The sequence below is a fragment of the Stenella coeruleoalba genome (assembly GCF_951394435.1).
Source record: "Stenella coeruleoalba genome assembly, chromosome: 6".
NCBI classification, from domain to species: Eukaryota; Metazoa; Chordata; class Mammalia; order Artiodactyla; family Delphinidae; genus Stenella; species Stenella coeruleoalba.
The window spans coordinates 127,410,445-127,434,923 of record NC_137151.1 but is presented as its reverse complement, the minus strand read 5'-3'; the positions used below and the strand labels follow the sequence as shown (position 1 = coordinate 127,434,923).

Below are 24,479 nucleotides of genomic sequence, written 5' to 3'. Positions count from 1 at the left end.
GCTACTGTACATAATATTGTTTCACTTCATTTTCCAAGTCTTCACAGCTAGAATATGAAAATATAATTGGTTCTGTGTATTGACCCTGTATCCTGTGATCTAGCTGAATTCACTTATTAGTTCTATAGCTTCTTTTGTAGGATCTCTTAGAATTTTCTATGTGGACGATTGTGTCATCTTTACTCCTTCCTGCCCAGTAGAGATGGCTTTTCCCCCTTTTCTTGTCTATGGCACTGTCTAGGACCTCCAGGACAACGTTGGAAGGAACTGGTGAAAGGGACACCTTTGCCGTATTACTGACTACAGCAGGAAGTTTTCACCGTTAAGTATTTTGTTCGCTGTTGACTTTTTCATGGATGCCCTTTATCAGGTTGAAGAACTTTTTTTCCACTCAGTTTATTAACAGTTTTTAAAATAATAGTTGAATTTTGTCAAATGATTTTTCTGCATCTATTGAGATGATCATATGGTTTCCTCCTTTATCTCCTAATGTGGTGAATTACATTTATTGATTTTCAAATGTTAAACCAACCTGTGCTCTGAGGTGGTTCCCTCTTGGTCAGGCTGTATTATCCTTTGGATGAAGTACTGGGTTTGATTTTCGTCATATTTTATTAGGACTTTTGTGCTTTGCTCATGAGGAATATTAGTCTGTAATTTCATGTGTGTAATGTCTCTGGTTTTGGTGTAAAGGCAATACTGGTCTCATAAAATGAGTTGAGAAGTGTTCCTTCCTCCTACATTTTCTGAAAGAGCTCCGTATATAGTATTATTCCTTTCTTAAATGTTCGACAGAACTCGGTGAGGCAGTCTGGTCTTGCCATTTTCTTTGCAGGAGAGTTTTAAATTACAACTTAAATGTATTTCATAGCTATGGGGCTATTCACATTTTCTATTTATTCTTGTGTCAGTTGTGGTTATTTGTGTCTTTCAAGGTAGTATTCATCATTTTCTCTAAGTTGTGAGATATATTGGCTTAAAGTTGCTCACAGTATCTCCCTGTCCTTTAAATGCTGGTACGATCTTTACTGATGTCTCCTCTTTCATTCTGATATTGCTAATTTTTCTTTTCTTTGTTTTCCTTGATGAGTCTAGCTAGAGATTTAATTATTTTTATTGACCTTTACAAGGAATCAGCTTTTGGTTTCATTGGTTTTCTCTGCATGTCTTTTTTATAATTATATTTTATAATTGTTTGTTATTGATAAATAAAAATGCAATGAATTTTGTTATAATACCTATATCTACTAAACATGTTCCATTTCCTATCACTTTTAGAAGTTTTCCTGTAAAGACAACAATATCAGCTGCAAATACTGACATTTTTACTTCCTCCTTCAGCATTTTCATGACTTTAATTTCTTTTTCTTACTTTATTGCATGGCCTAGTACTGCCAGTGTAATACTGATTAGACTTGGAGATAACGGGCATCCTTGTCTTGTTCTGAATTTTCAGGGGAATGTTTGTCTACTTAGGATACTGTGTATTCTGGGTTTGAGGAGAGGTGTAGTAAACCTGCCACGGAAGCTGACTTCCTTCCTCCTGTTGGCAGCTCAGCCTGTCTGCGTCAGTTCAACAGAAGAACATCTTTTGAATTCCAGATCCTCCCCTGTATAACAAGGGTCAGGAACACATCGTTCCACAGCTCTCTTGATGTAGTCTGTACCCCTTCTTCTATAAATATGTGGAGTGTAACTGTTGTGCTTCAGGTGGTGTGTCCAGCCTGTGCCTGGCCTAAGCACACCTCTCTGTGGGGTAATGAACACGTGGGGGCTATGGGGGCTCTGCTATTTCTCTCTTCTAAGTTTTCCTTCCAATAAGATTCTATATTATTTTACACCACATGGTACTAGAAGGGTGTGTGTATCATGTTATTTTTATCTGGATGAGGAAGTACTTTTTTATTCCTTATTTGGTAAGAATTTGTTTCATGAATAGGTATGAATTCTATCAAATGATTATTATGCATTCTTTGAGATTCTTACATGATTTTTCTCCTTCAGTTGGTTTACTGTAGATTTTTCTAATATCAAACTATTTTCACAATAACCCAACTTGATAATGGTGTATATAGTCTTTATAGACTGTCAAATTCCTGCGTCTGTTTAATGGACCCCTAATTTTACTTTCTCCAACTGTCCATATCTAGTGTTGGTTTACGGTTATCCTGGCCTCACACAGTGGGTTGGGGCATACTCCTTTCTACTCCCCGGAAGAGCCTGTATCACGCTGCAACAATCTGTTTCTCGGCAGTTTGGTGGAATTCACCCATAGCATTGTTTGGGCCTGGTGTTTCCTTGTGAGAAAACTTCTTTGCATCCTCAGCTCTCTGATAGGTTAAAAGGTATGATCTTATGGGTTCTCCGGTGTTTCCTTTATGTTACAGTGAGACTGATGGTATTTTCTAACTGTCTATATCCTAACTGAATGGATCACCTCAGTATGTTACAAATACCGTTTTATTATCTCACTGCTGATGTCCGCTGCTGAGAAGCCCGGTGCCGATCTGATTCTCGTTCCTTTTTTCTCTCTGGATGTTTTAAAGATTCTTTTTTTCTGTTTTTCTCTGATTTTCTTAACTTTTATTATAATGTGTCTAATGTCTCCCTTTTCTCCTGTTTGATGTCCTGCAGGCCCTTTCAGCCTCTGGTCATTCACCAGTAATTCTGGGGATTACTCCACAGCTGCTCCCACGTTTCCTCCTCACTCTGGGATTCCTGTCACCTCAGCGTCAGCACTCCTACCCTCCTCAGCGCCTGCGTTGTCTTTTGATTTGAGTGTTGCCCTGCTTCTCTCTCGCACAGCCCCGCACGCCGATCTGTCCACGCATTAACTTAAGTCTTCGTCCGTATCCATTTGTAAGTTGTGTCTGTTACTTCAACTATTATAGTTTTTCAATCTTGTTATTTCTGCTTTCTTTTAAAAGATTATATATTGATCCATTTTTTTATGGCCAGTGCCATGTTTCCTTTTGTATGTTTGTCATGCTTATCTTATATTCTTATTTATCTTCTATACTTCTACCCCCAATAGTATATGTTGTCTGGACTTTACTGTCGTTTCGGAGGTGGCCGTACTTGTTGGGTGTCTTGATATCTTGGCTTATGGGTGCGCGTTCCCTGGTGGTACCCACTCCTCATCTGATGGCATGTTGAGGAGAAGTGGCACTGGGCCAGGGGTGGCCTCCTAGACAGTAACCACCAGCCCTGGGGGGCTTGGAAGGACAGGAGTGAAGGAAGATGCTTGAAGCCAGGTGGTCTCCACCTGTTTTCTGGAACTCTTCGCCTGATAGGGCCGCCCAGGTCCGACTGGGCCTCGCAGGGCATTTGGGAGATAGAAATGTGTTATGTGCCCCTCCCATCTCTGGGTGCTGTCACTCTCCCTAAGCTACTTTGTTTAAAAACCTTTCTGTCATGAAAAATGTGTTACCATCACACAGATTTTCTGATGAACAGAGTCTGGGATGCTTTGAATTAATGCCACATGCCTGCGGTGCTGTCCGCGGCGCCCCTGTCTCCAGGGGCGTGGGTCGGGGGGCCTCGCCTGCAGGCCGTGCACCCTGGCGCACTGTAGGGCCCTGGAGGCAACACTGTCTAGAGCAACAGCCCTCAAAGTGCTATGGGGGCTCGTGGGGACCTTGTTCAAACGCAGGGTCTGATTCCACAGGTCTGGGTGGGGCTGGGAGCGGGAGGTGAGGCCTGAACCCTGATCTGCTTCTTCGGGGCTCTGCCTTTGGGCTACCTCTTGGCCTCGGCGGCTTCCTCTGCAGGGTGGGCGTGTGGGTGCTGGACCCCATGCTCTGGGATGCTCTGAGGACAGGGAAGCCCTTAGACAGGGTACAGAGTGGAGCTGGCACTGGTCATCACCACCATCACCACACGGTTTTGGCCTCACTTTGCACAGAGGATACCAAAGGGAGGAGGCGCAGGCCAGGGTCAGAACTGCAGCCCCTGTGCTCTTCCACTCGGCCCGGGGCGGGGGAGGGCTTGGCCCTGTGCACCCACCCACCCACCCCAGAGGGCCCCCAGGTCACCGTGGCACTGGGGAGGCTCGCTCCAGACGCCCTGCGGCTGGCAGACGCGGATGTGGTTGGAGGTGCTCGGGCTATAGCCTCGGTCACACGAGTAGAGGGCCACCGAGCCCAGCCGGGTGCCATTGAAGCGCAGGGTGGCGTGTGTCACCTCCTCGGGCGGGCCGCAGTCCACCTCTGCAAGGACACAGCAGCCCTGTCCTGCCCCGCGGGGCGCCTGCCGGCCCCCCGTGCTGCTCTGCCCTTGGCTCCGCCGGGCTGCACGGCCTGGGGCCCTCGCTCCCCACACAGCCCATCCCGGGGCGAAGGCGCCGTGCCTTCCAGAATGGGCTTCTCAGAGGTCTCCTTTCCTTCTTTCCCATCCCTCCCCTCGGCCCCCTGCTGGGCCCTGCTCTGCCCTTCAGGGAGAGGAGGACCCCCAGCCCTCTCACCTGCCTGGCACCGGCGTCCGGTGTACCCTGCTTGACAGTGGCAGGAGAAGTCTGTCCCCAGGGCCTCGCAGGTGCCCCCATTCATGCACGGGCTCCGGAAGCAGGGAGAGGGGGCTGCAAGGGTGCAGGGAGTCCCTGTCACCCACCACCGAGTCCTCCCCAAAGGCCTCGGGGCTGCAGGAGAGCGTCCCGTCTCTCGCCCCAGCTCCGCCTCCCACGCCTCCGTGGTCGGGCCATCCCTGCCCACCGGGCCCGTCTTCTTGTCTGCGCCCTGGCCTGCTGGCCTCCGCCCCCCTTACCGATCTCGCAGTGCCGTCCCGAGAAGCCTGGGGGACAGTCACACTTGTATTTGCCGATGTAGTGGAAGCAGGTGCCGCCGTTGTGACAGGGGCCAGAGGCGCATGAGTCTGGCTTCCCTGGAAGCAGGAGGCACCCATCGGGCGGGGTCGGGGGTCATGCGTCCACCACCCCTGCCCCTTCCCTGATCCCTCGACATCCCAGAGCTGGGGCCTTGGCGGGGACGCTCCTGACAAGCAGACGCACGGTGGCAGGGTCGGGGGTCCTGGGTCGGGGCCTGGCTCCTCCCCACTCTCTACAGGCTGATCCCCACTGGCTGGGGCCGCACCGATCTCGCAGTGCCTTCCGGTGAAGCGGTAGGGGCAGTCGCAGCGGTACTCGCCGCCCGCTTCCTTGCACGTGCCGCCGTTCCTGCAGGGCCCCGAGCTGCACAGGCGCGGCCGGGCTGGAGGAGGGACAGACAGAGACAGAGAGGCGGGTAAAGCAGGGCCAGCTTCCCGGCCCCGCAGTGCCCACGACGCCCCGCGCGAGCCTTCTCCGTCCTCAGGCACCGCTGGGCCCCATGCGCCCAGGCCTGCCTCTCGGCGGAGCCCGAGGCCCAGCTGCAGGGGGGCCGAGCCAGCCACGTGCAGCCCCTCGGCCTCGGGGGCCCTCTGCCCGCCCGCCCGCCCGCCCTCTCTTCCCTGCCTCAGGCTCCGCTGGAGGGCCAGGAGAGCTGGCCCCGCCTTCCTGCCCGGTGGGGAGCTGGCATCCAGGACCGGGCTGGGAGCCCTGCTGTGGCTCTGATTTTCCGGTTTTCTGTACCTTTCCTGTGGGCACCTCCTTGGACGTGCGGGGCCCCGGCCGCCCGCCCGGGCTGGAGGAGCCGCACCTTCACAGCCCAGCCAGGAGTTTAGGCGCTTGGCCTCCTCGACGCCTGGGGGGGACGTGAGGCAGGAGGGGGCCTGCCCCCAGGCTCAGGGGGCCGCTTCTCGCCCCGCATCCTGTGGGGCCTCCCAGGCTGCCAGCCCAAGTTCCGGCCACCCCACCCCGTGTCCCTCCGTGTCCGCTCTCCGGGATGCCTTTGCCGAGGGTGACGGACCTCAGTGGTCCTTGCAGAGGACGAGGCCTACTCTCCGGAAAGCCCTCCTCCGGCTACAGGGGTGGGGTGGCCGCAGGGGCTCCGTGGTCAGAGTGCCGGGGAGCTGCCCTCAGGGCCACCGTGGGAGCGGCAGAGGCGTGCAGGTAAAGGTCCAGGCTTTAGCTCTCGGGACGAGTGAGGGCAGTGGGAAGGCTGCAGGGCTGGATGTGGGCTGGGTGCCGAGCCCAGGAGAATGGGCCGGGCAACACGGGGTCGGGGGCCGGCACCCTGGGCTCTGACCAAGGGGGCGCCTGGGTCACTGAAAAGAGTTCTGAGCGTTGCTTCAAACTGCGTGGAAGAGACGGCCCTGGGTGGGTGCTGTCGAGCACAGTGACGCCTGCTGTGTGTTTACAGAAGAGTGCTCACGTTCTTAACTGGCTAAATGTTGTAAAACGTTGACATTCTCCAACTGCACTCAATTTAACAAAGTCCTAATGAATTTTTAAAAAATCAGTGATTCTAAAATCCACTTGGAAGAACACTGAGCAGGAAAGGAAGCCCGTCGTGAGGAAAGCGCTGTGATGAGCGAGAGGCGCAGGGGCAGCCGGGGTGGCGGCCCCGCCAGCCCCCCGCCCCCTCGAGTGCCGCCGCGCCCCACCTTTCTCGCAGTGCCGGCCGTGGAAGCCCCGCGGGCACTCGCACGTGTAGGAGTCATCGTGGGCATCACAGGAGCCTCCGTTGAAGCAGGGGTCCGAGTCGCAGGGGGACGGCAGCGCTGCGGGGACAGAGGGCGATCACCCTGAGGTCCTGGCTGGAACCAAGGTCAAGGTCTTGATTCTTCACGCTGGGCTCTAAGGTCCGCCCTGGAATTACTTGTATTTCTGATTCTTCCAGAGTTCATCCTCACTCTTACGTGAGCTGGGACTGAGCTGTGGTCCACGAGGGTCTTGGTATCGTCACCACCAGCACCACCATCACGTGTAGTCACTCACTACCTAAGTCACTGGTCATCCGCGCACTAACAGATACGCGGGGTGAACCTGTTTCTCTGCAGGTGCTCGTCAGGTGCACGTTAACGTTCTAGCACCTAAGCCCGGGGCTCAGGCAGGTGCGGCGTGGCACGTGTGCACGGCCAGGCCGTCCACCCCCAGGTCCCCTCGAGGGCCCCCTCCTGCTGCGCCCACTGCCTTCTCCCCCACCCCCCACCCCGGCTTCTGGGCCGGACCCTGGCCTCGCAGGCTGGTGCCCGCACCCCCCCCACTCACAGTGGCTGACGTTGTGGTCGGTGTGGCAGACGCACAGGTAGCTCCCGCCGTACTCCATGCAGTGGCCGCCGTCGGGGCACTGCGTGTTCACGTTGCAGGGCATGGCCGTGACCTCTGCAGGGAAGGGGTGAGCCCGTCTCACGTCCCCGCGTGTCTCCCTGGAGACCGTGTGTCCTTGAGAAGGACCGAGCTGCCCGGGTGACCAGGTTCGGGCACCTTTGTGGCCTCCCCACCCCCGCCCCCGGGGCCCGCCCTGCGGGTCCGGGCCCAGGCCCAAGCCACCACTTACACGGTGGTTGTGGGGATTCTCAGGGTCCAGGCAGGAAGGGCGCCCCCATCCCAGCCCTGGGCACCTACCAAATTCGCAGAGGAGCCCAAAGAAGCCCGGAGGGCACTGGCAGAGGGTGGTGTTAGCCCCCAGGCACCTGCCACCATTGCGGCACTCACAGTTGTTGGGGGTTCCTGCCACGGAGGGAGGGAGGGAGGAGCCTCCAATGTCGGGGTGCCCTCTCCTGACCACCGTCCCGTAAACCCCGCCGCGTAGCCCCTCTCCCCGCTCCCCACAGCCTCTCTCATGGGGGTTTGCGTGCACACCCCACGGGGCCCCGGCAGCCCGGCCCACACGCACTCTCCCTGCAGTCAAGGCCCATGAAGCCTTCGGGGCACTCGCACACGTAGCCCTGGTCCGCATCCACACAGGTGCCCCCGTTCTGGCAGGGGGCCGAGAGGCAGGCGTCGGGCACCGGGTGGCTTCCTGCAAGAAAGACGGAGGTCACCCGAGGCCGCGCAGGGAGCACGGCGAGGATGGGGCCTCGGGCCGGAGAGGAGGTGTCTTAACCTCTGTCCTTAGTGCCGAGTGCCCGGAAACTGACCTCTAGCGGCCCCTCAGTCCCCGAGCCCCTTCTCTGGAGCAGAATGAGAAGCCAGAGAGAGGAGGGAGCCCCACGGTGTGCACCAAAGGGCCCAGCTGAGGCCAGAGCCTCCAGACATTTCCCATCCAGCATCTCTGTTAGTTAAAGATTTGGGATTTTTACCTTTAAGTTATCTTTCTGCTGCCGATTTCTAGTTTAATTTTGCTGTGGTCAGAGAACACAGTCCTTTTCAATTTATTGAGCCTTATTTTATGGCCGACAGGATGGTCTGTCATAGTGAAGGCTCCGTGAGTCCTGGAAGGAACGTGGGTGTCCGTGACTGTCAGTCGGGCCAGGTCGGCTGGCAGCGCTGCCCAGTCCCCGCGTCCTCGCTGGTCCCCATGCTTGTATGCTCTGGGCCACCGAGATAGGAGTTCCGCCGAAAGCCCCGCCTGTGACGGGGGATCTGTCTCCCCTTGTAGCTCTGCCAGCTGTTGCTTTGGGTATTTCTATTTGCGTTACTAGGTGTTGCATATTTATTGTGTCTTCCTGATGAACTGGCCCGTGGTCATTATAAAAGGTCCCCATTTCTGGCTGCTCTCCTACTCAAAAGTTTAATCTGAATGATCTGAATACAGCCACTCCAGCTTCTCCTGATTCGTGTTTGCCTTTTTAGTCTTTTTGTTTCTAAATGTTCAATTTCCTCATGTTTTTTCAGAATTTATCTTTGAAATTAATATACAGTAAAATGACTTGTGTTTGAGGGACACGCCTAAGAATTTTATCACATGTATAGCTGTGTGTATATGGATACAGGACAGGATACGGGACGTTCCGTCATCCCAAAGACCTCTTTGTTTTCTCTCTGCAGGGTCACAGACCCCCTCCGTCCTGAACCCCTAGAGCTACTGATCTGTTCATCACTGCAGTTTTGTCCTTTCAAGGATGCCAGAGAAGTGGAAGCAAACAACCTGTACTCTTCTGAGACTGGCTTCTTTCACTCAGCGTCATGCCTCCAGGACTGTCTCAGGTGTTATAAGCATCAGTAATTAGTCCTTTTTATGACCGAGTTGTGTCCCACGTCGACAGGTACCGCAGTTCATGTGTCCGTTCACCCTGGGAAGGACGTTTGGGTTCCCGGTTTCTGGTGGCTATAGACATGCTACAGGCATTCCTGTACAGAGTTCTGTGTGACATAAGTTTTCATTTGTTTAGGGTTAATACCTAGGAGTGCGATTGCTGGGTCATATTGTAAGTGTATGTTTAACTTTATAAAAAATACTATCAAACTATTTCAGAGTGGCCAAACTGTTCGGCATTCCCACCAAAAATAGGTGAGAGTTCCCGTTGTTCTGTACCCTCACCAGGTCAGTGTCTTTTATTTTAGCGATTATCATAGGCTTGCAGTGGCATCTCATTGTGGCTTTAATTTGCGTTTCACCAATAGTTAATGACAACAGTTTTGTTCATCTGTTTATTTGCCTTCTGTGTATCCTTTTTGGTTAAGCGTCCGAGTCTTTTTTTTTTTTTACTTATTTATTTATTTAGGCTGCCCCGGGTCTTAGTTGAGGCATGCAGGATCTTTAGTTGTGGCATGTGGACTTCTTAGCTGCGGCATGCATGTGGGATCTAGTTCCCTGACCAGGGATCGAACCCGGGCCCCCTGCATTGGGAGCGCTGAGTCCTAACCACTGCACAGCCTGGGAAGTCCCTCTCCCAGTCTTTAGCTTGTCTTTTCATTCTCTTAACCATGTCTTTCACAGAGGAAGAGTTTTCAGTTTTGATGAAGTCCAATTTATCTATTTCTTTTTTTGATAGAGCATGCCTTTGCGGTCTTGTCTTAGCACTCTTTGCTTAACTGTGAGTCACAAAGATTTTTCTATCTAAAAATCTTTAGTTTTCTTCTAAAAACGTTATAGTTTTCTGTTTTTGGTTCAGGTCTATGATTCATTTTGAGTTAATCTTTGTATAAGAGGTGTTTAGGTTGAAGCAGCGCTGCCCAGTCCCTGCGTCCTTGCTGGTCCCCATGCTTTTATGCATCCTTTTTCTGCTGAATCTCTCTTATACCTTTTCAAAAAATAATACCCATGTTTGTGTGGGTCTGTTTCTGGATCCTCTTTCCTGTTCTTTTGATTGGTGTGTCTGTCCCTTTGCCAATACCACATAATCTTGATCACTGTAGGTTTATAATAAGTCTTAATACCGGGTAGTGTGATTCCTTAAAATGTATTCTTCTTTTTCGAAATTGTTTTGGCTATCTTAATTCCTTTGCCTTTCCATATAAATTATAGAATCAGCTTGTGTGCAGCTACCAAAAACCCTGCTGAGATTTTGACTGGAATCATGTTAGATCTACAGGTCGGTCTGGGGAGAGCTGACATATTTGCTATGTTAAGTCTTCTAACCCATGAACAGAGTGTCTATGTACTGAGAGCTTCTTTGATTTCTTTCATCAGCATTTTGTAGTTTTCAGTATTTAAATCCTGAAAATGCTTTATTACATTTATACCTAAGTCCTTCAGTAAATGGTATCATTTTAAATTTTTTTATCCATCATTTTATGGTTTAAAAATTAACTGTAAATGTAATACATATGAACGATTGCAAAAAAAATCTCAAGGAAAATAGAATCAATACTCCCCGGGGAGAATGGGGGCACTCCTTCTGCCACAGCCTTTCCAATTCCCGATTCCATCAACTATCAAAATTCTTACCAATCTAATGGGCAAAACCTGAAATTAGATTTTTATTTAATTTGTAGTTTCTTGATTAGTGAGACTGAGCTTCTTTTCACTTGTTTATGGTGTTTGTTTCTCTCTGTGTGACTTTCCTGCTTACATTCTTTGCCATTGTTTCCGCTGAGTTGTTTGTCTTTTGCTTATCAGATTACACACGCCCAACTTGAGGGAGCCCAGGAGCTCAGAAAGAACATGATGGGGCTGCCGCCCCAGACCCCCTCCACGCCCTCCGCAGCACATCTCGTCCTCTGGCATGAAATCTGGGCTGAGTGGCCCCACTCTGCTACTTACTTCCTGTGACCGCACGCCTGTCTGGGGTCACGTGGCTGCAGGACAGAGAAAGGGAAAACCAGCAGGAGTTTGCCCACACTTGTGAAGCCCAGAATTCCCCCGGCTGGAGCAGAAGGCTCCGCCCACTGCTGCCTCTGTGGGTCCTGCTTCTCCGTCAGCGCTGATGCCGATTTCTGGTTTCGGGGTTGCTCTGAGACCAGGCGGCGGGGTCGGGGGAACACCAGAGGAAAATGATGAGGACTCGCCCCTGTGCTTCTCCCCACCCCGCCCGCTGCTACGTCAGAGTCCTCAGAGCCGCTCCCAGCACTCAGTCCAGGACTGGTCGCTGCACTCAGTCCAGGACTGGTCGCTGCACTCAGTGTGAGACCCATCCCGTTACTTTAAAATGATCTGTGTCTTCCTATTGGCAGCAGGTTTCTTGTAGAAAGTATATGGTTGGGTCTTCCTTTTCAATTCGATTTGACAATCTCTGTCTTTTGTGTTTTTAACCATTTTTACATTTAAATGTAATTGCCAATATGACTGGATTAAACCCATCACCTTGCTATTGTTTCTTATTTGTCCCACTTCTTCCTTGTTCCTTTTTCGTCTTTTTTTTTTTTTCCTGGGTGAACAAAACATTTGTTTATGTGAAATCGTAAGGTGAGAAAGCATATGTAAAATTTCATAAATGCCACTAAAAAGTTATTTAAACTTTAACTACTAGGCTTCATTTACTCTTAAAGATATAAAGTTGTGTTTTCATTTTGAGTTAGAAAAATATATTCCTTTTTCTTCTCAATGACTGTAGATTTTTCAAAGTTTCCTGCACACTTTTATTTTTATTTATTAACTAGAGGTAGCTAGTAATATAACTCATTTGCTCAGTTAACATTACATATTTATTTAAGGATTAAATCCTCTGAATCCTGAATTCCTTTCCACTGCTAAAATCTGGTAGTTTGTAATTGTACCTTTGAATATTCAGTGGTAGTTACAGCCAGCGTTCTTTATCTTCATTTTTCTTCCTTTCATACCTTCTGTATTGAGTATTTTTAGGATTCCATTTCATCTCCGTGATCGGTTTATTGGCTATAACTCATTATTATTATTTTTTACTTGCTGCTCTAGGGTTTACAATGTATACCTTTAACTTACCACAGTCGACCTTCAAACAGTATTATACCACTTCGTATATAATGTCAGGACCTTACGATATTATACTTCCATTTCTCCCTTTCCATCCCTTATGCCAGAAGTTGATAAGCAAAGGCTCAAAGACCAAATCTTGCCTGCCACCCATTTAGAACAATAAAGTATCGCTGGAACATGGCCACGCCCACTCACTTACGCACAGTCTGTGGCTCACTGCTTTTGCCTTACGTTGGTAGAGCTGAATAGCTGTGACCACATGGCTCACAACGCCAAAAAAAATATTACTATCTGGCCCTTTAAACGCTTGCACAGGCTGCTTTAAGCTATTGGTGTCATACATTTTATTTCTCTGTATATTGTAAACCCCAAATATGTTGCTATTTCTTTGTTTTAAAAATATCTTTAAAAAGATTAACAAGTAAGAAGAAAAGTCTTTTCTTTTTACCCATATATTTACCATTTCTAGAACTCCTCATTCCTTTGTGTAGATCCAGATTTTCATCAGGGACCATTTTTCTTCTGTCGAAAAGACATTTCTTGTAATGCATATATGCTGGTGGTGAATTCTCTGTTTTTGCTGTCTGAAAAAATCTTAATTTCACCTGAATTTCTGGAAGAGTTTTGCTGGGTGTATAGCACGAGGTTGACAGCTTATTTCTTCCATGCTTTAGGGGTGTCGTCCCAGTGTCTTCCGACCTGCGTTGTCTCTGATGAGGCTGTTGTCATTCTTGTTTCTCTGTGCAGTCTGCCTTTTCTCTCTGGCTACTTTTAAGGTTTTCTCTGTCACTGGTTTTCAGCAATTTGACTATGATGTGGCTTCGTGTTTTTCTTGGAGGTTTGGTTTTCATTTTCATCAGACTTAGAAAGTGTTTGGCTGTTGTTTCTTCACATACTTTCTCTGCACCCCTTCAGCCCCCTCCCTCATTTCCGGCACTCCAAGTACACACCTGCCAGACTGCATGGTGTCTGTGCACAGGCCCCTGAGGAGGTGCTGTCCTTTCATCTTATTGTCTCTGGGCTGCATGTTGAATTGCTTCCTTTTCTCTCTTCAAGGTCATTGATCTTTCCTTCTGTGATGTCTTAACCTGCTGTTAACACCATCCAGTGTATTTTTAAAATTCAGATATTACAGTTTTCATCTCTAGAAGCTTCTTTTTTTCTATCTCCTACTTCTCATTATGTCTTTTTCCCTCAACAGTCTTGAACACATGGTGCGTGTTCATGATGGACAACTGGACATTTGTACTTGCTGGTTCTGTCGCCTCTGGCCCCTGTTTCTACTGGTCTATTTGGCTCCTGGCTGGGTCGTGTGCTCTCACTCCTTTGTGCGCCTGTAGTGACTTCTGGTCGGGTATCTTGGGGTTCTGGCCTCTGTTATTATTCCTTTGAGGGGTGGAGGAGTTTATGCCGGCAGAGAGTGCAATTACTTGGGCTCAGTTTGATCCTTTCGAACTTTCCTTTAAGATTTCTTGGGGCAGGTCAGATTAGCCGTTAGCTTAGCATTTACTTATCCCCACTACTAGGGTGATACCACTGGGGACTCTACTCAGCATTGGCCCTGGCTACGAAGAGCTCACTCCACTCCAGCTGGTGGGGAGGCGGGTCTGAGTTCCAGGAATTGTCTGACTCACCACTCCCAGTGGTTCTTCCCCAGCCCAATAGATTTCACCCGACCCACACTCAAGGGGTCCCCCTGCAGATCTCCAGAGCCAATCTCGTGCTCTCTCCCCTTCCCCGCTTCCCCTCTCGGTAGCTCTGTCCTTGCTGGTATTATTCCCCCAAATTCCAGCCACTGAATTTGAATCTCTGTCTCCTTGACCCAGAGACTCAGAGGAACTGCTGGAGTCTGGACTCCTCCCCGGCCCCACCCCGGCATGGCAGCCTGGAAACGGCGCCAAGGCAGCCTTGGGGCAACTGTAGGGCTCACCCCATTTCATTCCCTTCTCTCAGGGATGACAGCCCTCTACTTTCTGCTGTCCAATGGCTGAAAACAGTTGTTTCATATATTTTGTCTGGTTTTCTCATTGCTGACAGCGAGAGGGAAGTTCCCAGGCAGTTAATCCTTGTTGGCCACAGCAGAAGGCTAGATGCTGCTCTTTATAATCTCCAGCGTTTGGCCAGCTTCCCGCCGTATGTGCAGCGTGGCTAATGAGCTTGTACCGGGGTAGACAAGTCAGTTGTTTCCTATTGTTTGCTTTCGTTTGCATTATCCTTCGTACAAAACATGGTTTCTTTGCAAAGTCTTTTGCAAGCACGTCTCTGTTTTCTGACGTGAGTTTAGTTAAATACGCTGATACTTAAATCACAATCTAGGCAATCGTGTGACACATCGCGATGATTTCAGGCAGCAGGGAAGGCTGCCACCCTCTCGCCCTCTGCACCGTGAAGCCTCGCCATCGCCTCAGGACACAGCCCGCCCTGCGTGTGGCCATCCGACCAAAGACCGACGGAGGGCACAGCGTCCATCCGCGTCTTACTCACGGGTAGAACCTAATTTCCTTCTTAGGTTTTGAGACCCGAAGCAAATCGAGTTGAATTTGTCTCGAGCGCCCCCCCGCCGGGGAGATGCAAGCACCGCTGTTGCGGGAGGTAAGGCGATGTCAGGTGCTAACGCCCCGAACTTACTGCGTGGGTCTTCTAACTGACCTACCGAGTCCTAACAGGCACTTAGAACAGTACGCAATGGAACAGGAGCTAGCAGCCTCCATCACTTGTAGGAGAGACCAGCTTTCTTTCCGACGCCCACGGCTTGTTCCCTAGCAAGGCGAGGGGTCTGGGGTAGGAAGGAGGGACGTTAAACAGCCAAGAATCTATCTCCTGAGTCGGGAGACGGGCCTCGGGAGGGCGCTCCTCCACACCTGCATTTTCCGGATGGAGCCCAGGCCCAGAGAGGGGAAGACATTCGCTCAGCCTTACCCAGCACGTGGACAGCAGAGCTCAGACCAGACCCCCCCACCCCCGAGAGGGAAAGGGGGCAGCTGACTGCTGTCACCGGTGGGGGGCTTCGGGCACGTGGCCGTTACCTGTCTCGCAGCGAGGTCCCTCGAAGGGCTCTGAACAAAGGCAGGTGAAGTTCCCCACCAGGTCAACACACGACCCTCCGTTCAGGCAGGGGTCAGAGCCGCACTCGTCCACATCTGGGGGCGGCAGAGGTGGGTGCTCGGCTCTGTGCCAGCCCTTGAGCACCTGGCCCCCCGCGCCCCTGCTCCCACCCGAGGGCACACTCGCCCATCTCGCAGGCCGCGCCCGTGTAGCCGGCTGCGCACACGCACGCCGCGGAGCCGCCCTCCGCCTGGCACCGGCCGCCGTTCCCGCACTCTTTGGCGTCGCAGGGAGGCTACAAGCACAAGGGGGGAAGGCCATGGGACCCCAGCGGGCGGCCCCACCGCCGACATCGCGGGCTGCAGCACGCGCGGCTCTGGCCGGCTCTGGAGGGCATCGGGCCCTGGGGGACCAGGGCACTGAAGGCTTGTCTGAATGGGGTTTATTTCAGCAGACCTGGGGGGGAGGGAGGGTGTGCCTGTGCCTGGCGGGGGACATGGGGGTGAATGGGACCCAGCTCCCACCCTCCTGGGCAGTGCCCCTGCTAAGATGACTGTGACAGAGCTGTCATCACAGGACAGGGCTCTGGGGCTGAGAGATTCCTCCCAGCTGGGCTGGGGGCACGGCCTGTGACGGAGCCCTGAGGGGGCGCAGGAGGGGCCTGAGTGGTCCGGGGCTGAGGGTCCAGGGTGGGCGAGGTGACACTTCTTGCTGCAAGGACAGCCCTGCAAAGGCCTCGGCCCCCAGTCAGCTGGAAGTGAGCAGGCGGGACCCGCCTTTGTTGGCGCTCTGGCCTGCCCCTCACCCAGGATGCTGGCCTCACCTGGTGGCTGCTGGCAGCAGGTGGGGGGACACTGCCTTCCCCCAGCTATGTCGCCTGTCCTGCTGACAGCTCATTCCAGAAAGGACTCAATACAGGAACCAGACGGGATCCCCAGAGCGGGCGCCCCACCCTGGAGTCAGGGTGGGGGGCAGTGGGAGGAAGGAGGCCTGAACCCTGGGACGTGTGGCGGTGCTCTGGTGGCTGACGGCACACGGTGACCCCCGTCTCTGGGACCCCGACTCCACCAGAGGGCAGGGCTGGGCACGGGTGGGGGAGGGGCGCCTCGGGCCGAGCGGTACCCATGTCCCTGCTGGGCTCTGCCCAGCATCCCTGCTGTCATGGGCTCTGGGGGCCGAGGTGGGTCCTGAGACCAGAGAGCCTCATGGGGGACTGGGGGCTGGTACCCATGGGTGTTGCCGTGGTGGCCATGAGGAGGCCAAGGCTCAGGGCTCCTGGCTCTGGCCCCAAGCCCTCCCAGGGTCCCACCCGGCCCGGACACGTGTATACACGCCAGAGTTAAGGACTTTAAAACACTCCCTGTGGCCGTAAGTCTCCATTAGAAATGGTTTTTCTAGACTGAGACATCGGTGCGGCGGTTACTCGTACACACTCGAGTTAACCAGGTGTTACATGTTTTTCTAAACGACAGTTACACATCAGGAAGCGTGTGCACGGGACAGCGTGTCTGGCTGCGCCGGGTGGGGAGCAAGGGTCATCGTGCTTTGATTTTAAGGGGCTCCGTCTGTTGGGCTCCCCTAGTGGCTTCCCACAGTGGCACGGGGGTGGGAGTGGGGCGTCCACCTTCCTTTACCAGGTGGGTGAAGGGCCCAGGGTGAGGGGCCCCAAAGAGGTGCTGCATGAAGGGCAGAGAGTGGAGGCCTGATCAGAAAGCACTGCCCTGAAGAGGCGCGCTCAGAAGTGGGGCGGCAGACGGGCGTGTGGGCTGCAGTTTGGAAGCAACAAGGGGGTCTTCAGAAAGACCCCAACCCACATCTAGGCCGTAAGACCCCCGGGATGGAGAGAAACAGCCTGCACTCCTGCCAGGAGCAGCTGGGGTTCAGGGGTTCAGGGGTGCAGGCCTACAGTGAGACGCGTCCGGAACCAGGCCCTGCCCTGTCCCAAGGCCTCACCCTTGGCTGTGTGCTGTGGTCAGCGCTCCTGTCACGCCCACGGGGCGGGGCCTCTCCTCTGGAGTCTGGGCTCCTGCGCCCCCTGCCCCCGGGCCTCCCTGGGGCCGGGCCCCCTGCGGCACGCTGACCTGATGCCCCCACCAGGCTAGCCACCACTCCCTGGTCGGGCAGGACCATCCCCGCGGCCCTGCAGCCCCTGGTTCCTCTCACCTGTCTCACAGGTGGGTCCCCCGAAGCCGGCCGGGCACTGGCAGATGAAACTGTTGACGCCGTGCGTGCAGGTCCCGCCGTTCTGACACGGGTGGGAAGCACACTCGTTCACATCTGGAAAACGGGGCAGCCGGGGACTCAGTGGAGGCGCCGCTGGGGAAGACCTGCCGTGGCCCGGGGCGGCGCGGCTGCAGAGCCCGCCCACGTGCTCGCCATCACGGAGCCGCTGTGTCTGGCTCCGCCGGCGGTGCCTCCCGGACGCCACCCACACCACGGGGTCAGAGGTCCGCGGCCTCGGGCTCTTGGGGCCGTTGGCTGTGCTGCTGGTTCCTCCAGGTGGGCGGAGTCCCAGCAGAAACTCACCCAGGTGGCACCTCCTCCCCGTGAAGCCCGAGAGGCAGGAGCAGGTGTAGGAGGGGTTGCCCGTGACGCAGTCGTCGATGCACTTGCCGCCGTTGAGGCAGGGGCGCAGGGTCAGGCACACGGAGGCTGCGGACACAGGGAGGGCAGGGCCGTCAGCCTGGCCCGGGGGCCCTTCTCGGGGGAGGCGCTGCGAGGTCCGCTGCTGCTGGGTCTCCGTTATCCTCAGGACAGGCCTCCCGCAGGGCTCAGCTCATGGGGCCCACCCTCCGCAGAAACAAGGCCACCAAAACCCGCCATGAATGAGCACACCTGGGCAGGTGCGGGGGCATCCCAGGGCTTCAGACCGCCTGTTACTAGGAGGGCCCCGGGAAGAGCTGGCTGGTGTCCAGGAGGGAGGGAGAGAGGGGCACTCCCGGAAGGGCCCTCGGGCCCCGAGCACCACCAAGGCTGTGGGTGCCTTTGAGGACCGTCCCTGCCCCCACCGGTCCACTCACCGAGCCACACCGGCACTCAGGCCGCGTAGTTCGGCTGCCCTGCAGCGGGTGGCGGCTGACTGCCTGAGCCCGTGTCAGGACCAGCCCTTCTCATAAGGTAGACTGACAGGTGTGGGCGCCCCGCCTCTCAGGTGTGAACCCACCCTCCCTCCCCGGTGCCTCCAGACCGAGGCGCACGAGCTCCATCTCCTGGGCTTGCAGCGTGGGGCGGGGACACGAGGGGGCCGGTCTCCCTGCAACCCCACGGGACTGTGCCCCTCAGGGCCTCCATGCGCGAGAGCTTTGAGGGCCAAGCAGGGCCTCCTCCGTCTGCTCCCCGCAGAGGCCTGGGGCGGGAGAGAAGCACCGCCACATGGGAACGGCGTCCCCGGGGGACTGACTGGACCCTCCTCTGAGGACCCCAGTCTGCAGCCTCACAGCCGGCAGCCTCTGTGGGGAGCGTGGACCTACCCACACCTGCACGCACACCTGCACGCACACCTGCACCCATACTCTACCCCTCAACCACAGCCCAAGCCCCTGGCCGCTGGCAAGCGCCAGACCTCTGTGCTGCCCGCGCAAAGGTGCGGTGACGGAGTAGCGTCCCCGTGCCCCGAACCACCGCGGCTCCGAGCCCGGGCGGGTGTTGCCACTCTGGGGGAGGGGGTGCAATCAGCGGCCCCTGGGCTCCTGGCCCTGTGGGCCGCCCCCTCGTTCACACTGGTGAGTGGGTGGGCTCAGGCTCCCCAGGCCTCTCTCCCCAGGGCCCATATCCAGTCCTCGGGGCGGTACACACCTGCCCTCCCCGCCCCCCCGCCCCTCCCCCCGGGGTGTGCGCCTGCTCCCCTGGCAGGTCTGGGTGGGCTTCCTTGCGCTGGGTTCATCCCTGGGATGGTGTTCAGGAGAAGCAGCCCCTCTTGGTGGCCTTGGTCCCCATGGGGGTGGGAGGCGATCTCCGGGGGAGGTCCCAGCACTGGCCTCACTGGCTCCAGGTTTGGCAGGGGGAGTGGCACGGCTGAACCCGTCACTTGACACCCTCCCCCCTCCGTTTATAAGCAGGGGTTTCAGGAGGGTCTGTGACCCAGAGCCACACAGCAGGAGAGCCGGGAGCACATCCTTCTGTGGCCAGTCCCGCTGTTTCCACAGGACTCACGCTCGCCCCCGGGGTGGACCCTGCTCCCGTCTGCTCTGTGTTCTGTGCCTGAAGGACCCCGGGCATCAGAGAGCTCCCTCCTGTCAGGTAGATGTCCAGGTTGTCACACAAGCACCAAGTCCCACCAAGAAGCAAGGCAGCAAAGTGGGTGGGAAGAGGGCCTGCCTCCCAGGTGGTCCTGAGGACGCGGGAGGCCACGCAGGGATGTCCAGGATTCCCTGGGTGGGGATGTGACCCCAGCTCCCCCCCTTTACACCCCTTCACACTTCAAACCGTGGTCTCCAGCAAACCCCTTCCCCTCAGCAGAGGCAGGAAGGCCTCCCAGGGGGAGACTGGGGCTCAGGGGTGAGCCCGGGGGAGAGGAGCCGAGGTGGGCGGGGCCGTGCGTCCCCAAGAGGCCCGGGGCTCCCCCTCCCCGCCCCCCGCCATCCCGCCTCCCTAGTCCATGCCCCTCCGCCACCCCAGCCACTCTCTCTGTCCTCTTACTTGTATGGCCGCAGCCCCCCACGCGCACCTGGGCATCATCGATTCTGAACGCCCAGCGCCCGGGCACGCCCACGTTGGTGGTGGTCTCCACCTCCGCCATGTCCGCTGTGCGTGAGCCGGGGATGCTGAAATAGCGCCGCCCATCACCCGCATTGAAGCCGGCCTGCGGGCGGGTGGGAGAGAGGGGGGCAGGTGCGGGCTGGGTCCGCAGGTCTCCCTAACGTTCCTGAGACCCACCTCCCGCGGGGCGGCCTCGTGAGCTGCGGAGTGCTGAAGACTCAGGGGCATCCTCACCGGCCCGCCCCCCACCCCGTGCGGTCCCCGCCTCCCAGCCACGCCCCACCCTAACCAGCAGCTCCTCCAGCTGCTGACCTGGTTGGGCCCTGGCAGCCCTCCCCCCACCCCTTCCCGCCCACTCCTGGGCTCCTGGGCCTCCCCTAGGACCCAGGGCCAGTGTGACCTCAGGAGAAAGCAGAGAGCCTGGAGCGGGGGGAGGGGCACTCCCAGGCCCTGGGGGCTCGCACTTGACCACCCTCCGCACCTGGGATTTTCTGCTGGCCACTGTCCCTCAGGCCACGGGCCAGGCCACCCCAGGCCACAGCGCACACAGAACTCTGTCCCAGCTGCAGCTGGCCCTATAGGGCCGGCCGTGAGGGTCAGGACAAAGGTGCTTTGGCCGGAGAGTGTTTCTGTGGTTCTGGGCCGGGAGAGGCCTCTGCACAGCACTGGGTGGAGCGGGGCGCGGGGGGCGTCCACCTGCCTCATCAGCTCGTGACAGTCCCAGCCATGGGGAGCAGGGGCCCCTACCTGGGCCGCGATGCCCCCCAGACCAGCGGCGTCGCCCCCGCTGCTGGCGTGCGTGCCCGTGGTCCACGTGATGGACTCGTAGTTGAAGATGGTGAAGGAGAGCTTGCCGTCGGTGATGAGCACGGTCTGGAACGTGTTGACCTGCCAAGGAGGGGCCTGAGCGGGGCCTGTGCCCCCGTCTCCACCCAAAGACCCCGCCCCGCCCACATTGCTGTCGCCCACTGGTCCCTCCTCTGTTTCCCCAGCGAGATGGTCAGCCACAGGGAGGCCCCGATGACCTCGGCCTCCATCCTCCGCTGTGTCCCCAACGCCTGCCCTCCCCAGTATTATCTGACGCCTGGTGAGCGAGTGAAGCCCACTGAGGGGCTGTGGAGGCCACGGACGCCAGGAGCAGACAGTTTCCTCTGTGGGTCTGGGGGCACAGAGGGTTCATGACTACCTGGCCAAATCCACAAAATCATCTCATGTGAGATGAACAGAAAAGTAAAAGGAGAAAAAGGGGAAAGATAAAAAGGGGAAAGAAGGAAAGGCAGTTTTCAATCGCTAAGTTTTTTGGTTTTCATGGAAAATCCTCCATGAAAATATTGGTGGACAGTGTACACATAAGAGGTGCTATTTCAGAATGGGCAAAGGGTGAGATTGTTTAAGAAATGATCGTGGGACAAATAGGAAGCTCTGAAAAACAATTAAATTGGAGCTTTATATCTCTTATGAAAATAAATCCCGAACCGAGTAAGGTTGTAAATGAGGCTGTCGTTGGCCTAGAGGAAAGCGTAGGCGAATATGTAGAACGTCTAGGGAAGGGCTTTTAAGCCTGACATTTGTTAAAACTGCAGAAACCACAAAGGAGGTTTATACATTTGACTACAAGAACTTCCGGATATAAAAAAGCGTCACGAGATCAAGCTGAAGGGCAACGAGTGAAGGGAAAAGTGTGTTTATAACACGCACGGCAGAGAGACTGGTGATGTCTTTAATTCAAGTAGAACTTCCACGGATCGATAAGAAAAAGGACAGAAAGATTACAGACAAATTGGCAAAGGGTGTGAACAGAAACATCACGATGGAATACAACTGGCCAAGATTCCCCGTTACTAGAAATCAGAGATGCGTAAAGCTGAAAAAACCAGGGCCATTCCTTTCGCGCCTGTGGAGCGGTGCGTTTGGCCGGGGTGCAGGGCTACAGGCGCTTCTGAATGTGGCTTATGCAACTACGAGTGGGCAGTTTTGAGGGGCAATCAGACTTGCGCAGGCAGCAATCTCCCTTCTAGCAACTCATGCCGGGATGATTTCACAAACCACTGGGGGCGATGCGGCGCCCCTCGGGGCACCCCGTGACGGAGGCAGCAGGCCCACCAGAGCGCAAGTGCCGCCACGCTGGGCTGGCACGCAGGCATCGCGCATGGGGGCGTCCACGGTGAAAGACGACAGCAGGGGAACCGAGCAGTCTCCTGCAGGAAGGCAAGCTCAGGAGCTGGGGCTCAGGACGAGGAGGGCGTGAGGGCTGGAAGGCCCGAGCAGTGGGACGGTGTGAGGAGGGCCGGACCGCGGCTGGTCAGCAAGGCCAGCGGAGGGGCTTCGCGAGCTATGAGGCCCAGACGTTTGAGGAGGATGAGGACATGCCCGAAGCTTAACCATCACTTTCTGTTGATCGACCTGCCCTGCAGGTGCCCCCAGGGGAGGGCTTCCCCAGCTCCCAGCTCCCAGCCTGGTTTCCACCCCAAACTCAGAATCCCGGTTCCCCGTCTCACAAGGTAATCATTTTGGAACTGACATCTCCGGGTTTGAAAAGAGGAGAACGTTAAGGTTTCCTCTGTCTGCTCAGGAGGGGCCCTGGGCGCCTCCTTCCTCCCAGGCGGAGAAGTAACAGGTAAAATGACTCTGCAGAGGTGAAATTATAACATAAAAAATGATGCAGAAGAACATATAAGAATGAGGAAAGTGCCCACAATACTGTTGAGTGAAAGAAACACTCACAAAACAGCACGTTCCAGGTGGTTCTATTTATTTTTTAACGTGTGGGTCGATTCACAATAGGACACGTTGAACAGGAGTTGCCTCCTGCTGGTGGGGCTGGAGATTCTTTTTCTCTACTTTTTGTTAAAAAGACATTTTTCTTACAAATTGGCGATAAGAAAAAACAAACAAAACATACAAAATGTTAGTGGGCTATGTGTGAACAAAAGTTCAGGCGTGAAATTTCTTTGTAGTAATGTTTACAGAAAAAGCCCATCTTTCCTGATTTGCTCTCAAACTCCTGCTACAGCCCCAGCAGTGACGGTTACTCTCGCAGGGTACCTGCCAACCAGCTGGCTTCTCTTTGGCCTCTTGGGGGCTGCAGGGTTCATCACCACCTGCACGTCCCTCCCCGCCCCGTCCCCACCTGAGCCGCCGCGGCTGGGGACTCCGGGCTCCGCTCAGCACATCTAGGACCGAGCCCGTCTGCCACCTGTGCCCACCCCTCCCGCCCTGTGCCTGCGATGGGAGACCGGGCACCGCCCTCGGGGCTTCCCTCTCCTCCTCAGCCCAGTGTGGTCACATCCATCCTAACTGCTGTGCTGAGCCCTCCAGTCCCTCCAGCTCCAAACCTCCCCCACGTGGCCGAGCCAGGCCCCCAGGCTTGCACAGCATCAGGGAGAGCCCACGTCCTGCTGGCGTGGCGTCCCTGTTACGTGGTCGCTGGTGTCCCCCCTGTTGGAGTGCGCCCCGCGGGAGAGTCATGTCCTGTGCTCTCTGTCTGGGGCCGCCTCCCCAGAGCCCAGAACACTGCCTGCCCCAGACGTGCCCCTAAAGGAATGTGTATTGAATGTGTGGGCACGCCGTCCTGAAAGGCCGCCCGCTCCCCAGTGCTTTTCTCTGGAGAGCCGCCCTCTGTCCCACGCGGCTGTGGCCCGGCACCCCTCGCGGGCCTGGCCGCAGGAGGTGCCGCTCACGCATCTGCTGCCGGAAGCGCTATGCCGCCCTCACTGGGGATCCGCCCGCCACACGGACCACGCTGGCTACAGTGGTCAGTTATTCTGGACTGGGCGCTGTGGCCGTTTGGCGTCATCAAGGAATAATGTATTAAACGCAATAAACTTCGCATTTAACCCTTTGAGTACTGAACCGTTCCAAACGGAAACCTTCTATCACAGACCGTCTGCGTCCCCCGAGGGAGTGAAGGACGGTGTTGGGGCACCTGGCGTTTCCCTGGACGTGGGTGGTTTCCAGGAGGCCCAGGCTCCATCCTCCCTCCAGCCTGGCCCTGTGACCGTGGGCGAGTGGCTTCCCCCCTGAGCCCAGCTGTCCCCTCTGGGCACGAAGCCCAGAGATTGCGTCTGGCCCACTCAGCAAGCAGGGGGCCCTGGAGGGAGACCCTGGGCCCCAGATGGATGTCCTCCCTTCCCCAGGACAGAACACTCACGGGGGAAGAGGAGCTGCCTCCGAAGAAGGTGACGCGGTACCAGGTGGCTATGAACACCCAGGTGGCGGAGAAGCCTGGGAGCTCGGGGAAGTAGCGCCTGACATCATCTGTGGCCCTGCGCAGCGTGGCTGCGTCGGTGGCCTCCCGGTAGTACACGTCGCCTGCACGCCGGTTGTCCACGTCCGCCCAGAAGGCCGCCACCACGCAGCGGTCCTTGGCGATGGGGAAGGCCACTGGGGTGAACTGAGAAACCTCCTTCAGGAAGGAGACGATCCCGTTGTTGTTCACCTGTCGGGGCAGAAAGCCAGAGAGGGGCCAGATGGGGGCCTCCCCAGCCTCACCCCCTGGGCACCCTCTGAGGCTGAGCCAGCCTTGGGCAGGGTATTTTCAGGATGGCCTGACAGTTGTCCCTGATTTGGGATCCCTGGGCCTGCTCCAACCCCTCCTGGACAGGCCGTGGCTCAGGGCACAGGCTCTGACCTGTTTGCTGT

At 55.6% G+C, this 24,479-nt stretch overlaps 1 protein-coding gene across 1 annotated transcript in view; it reads right to left on the bottom strand.

Annotated features, from left to right (window-relative positions):
* The window catches only part of SNED1 (sushi, nidogen and EGF like domains 1), an 89,307-nt gene that overhangs the window by 31,037 nt on the left and 33,791 nt on the right, over window positions 1–24,479 (bottom strand). Inside the window, exons 2-15 of the mRNA XM_079923923.1 lie at window positions 23,989–24,276; window positions 20,586–20,726; window positions 19,779–19,941; window positions 17,667–17,792; window positions 17,304–17,417; window positions 15,122–15,235; window positions 7,713–7,838; window positions 7,442–7,546; window positions 7,085–7,198; window positions 6,478–6,594; window positions 5,088–5,204; window positions 4,762–4,878; window positions 4,463–4,576; window positions 4,035–4,208 (exon numbers count right to left, since the gene is read on the bottom strand). Coding sequence (XP_079780049.1) covers window positions 4,035–4,208; window positions 4,463–4,576; window positions 4,762–4,878; window positions 5,088–5,204; window positions 6,478–6,594; window positions 7,085–7,198; window positions 7,442–7,546; window positions 7,713–7,838; window positions 15,122–15,235; window positions 17,304–17,417; window positions 17,667–17,792; window positions 19,779–19,941; window positions 20,586–20,726; window positions 23,989–24,276 — 1,930 coding nt within the window. The remainder of the gene's footprint in view (window positions 1–4,034; window positions 4,209–4,462; window positions 4,577–4,761; window positions 4,879–5,087; window positions 5,205–6,477; window positions 6,595–7,084; window positions 7,199–7,441; window positions 7,547–7,712; window positions 7,839–15,121; window positions 15,236–17,303; window positions 17,418–17,666; window positions 17,793–19,778; window positions 19,942–20,585; window positions 20,727–23,988; window positions 24,277–24,479) is intronic.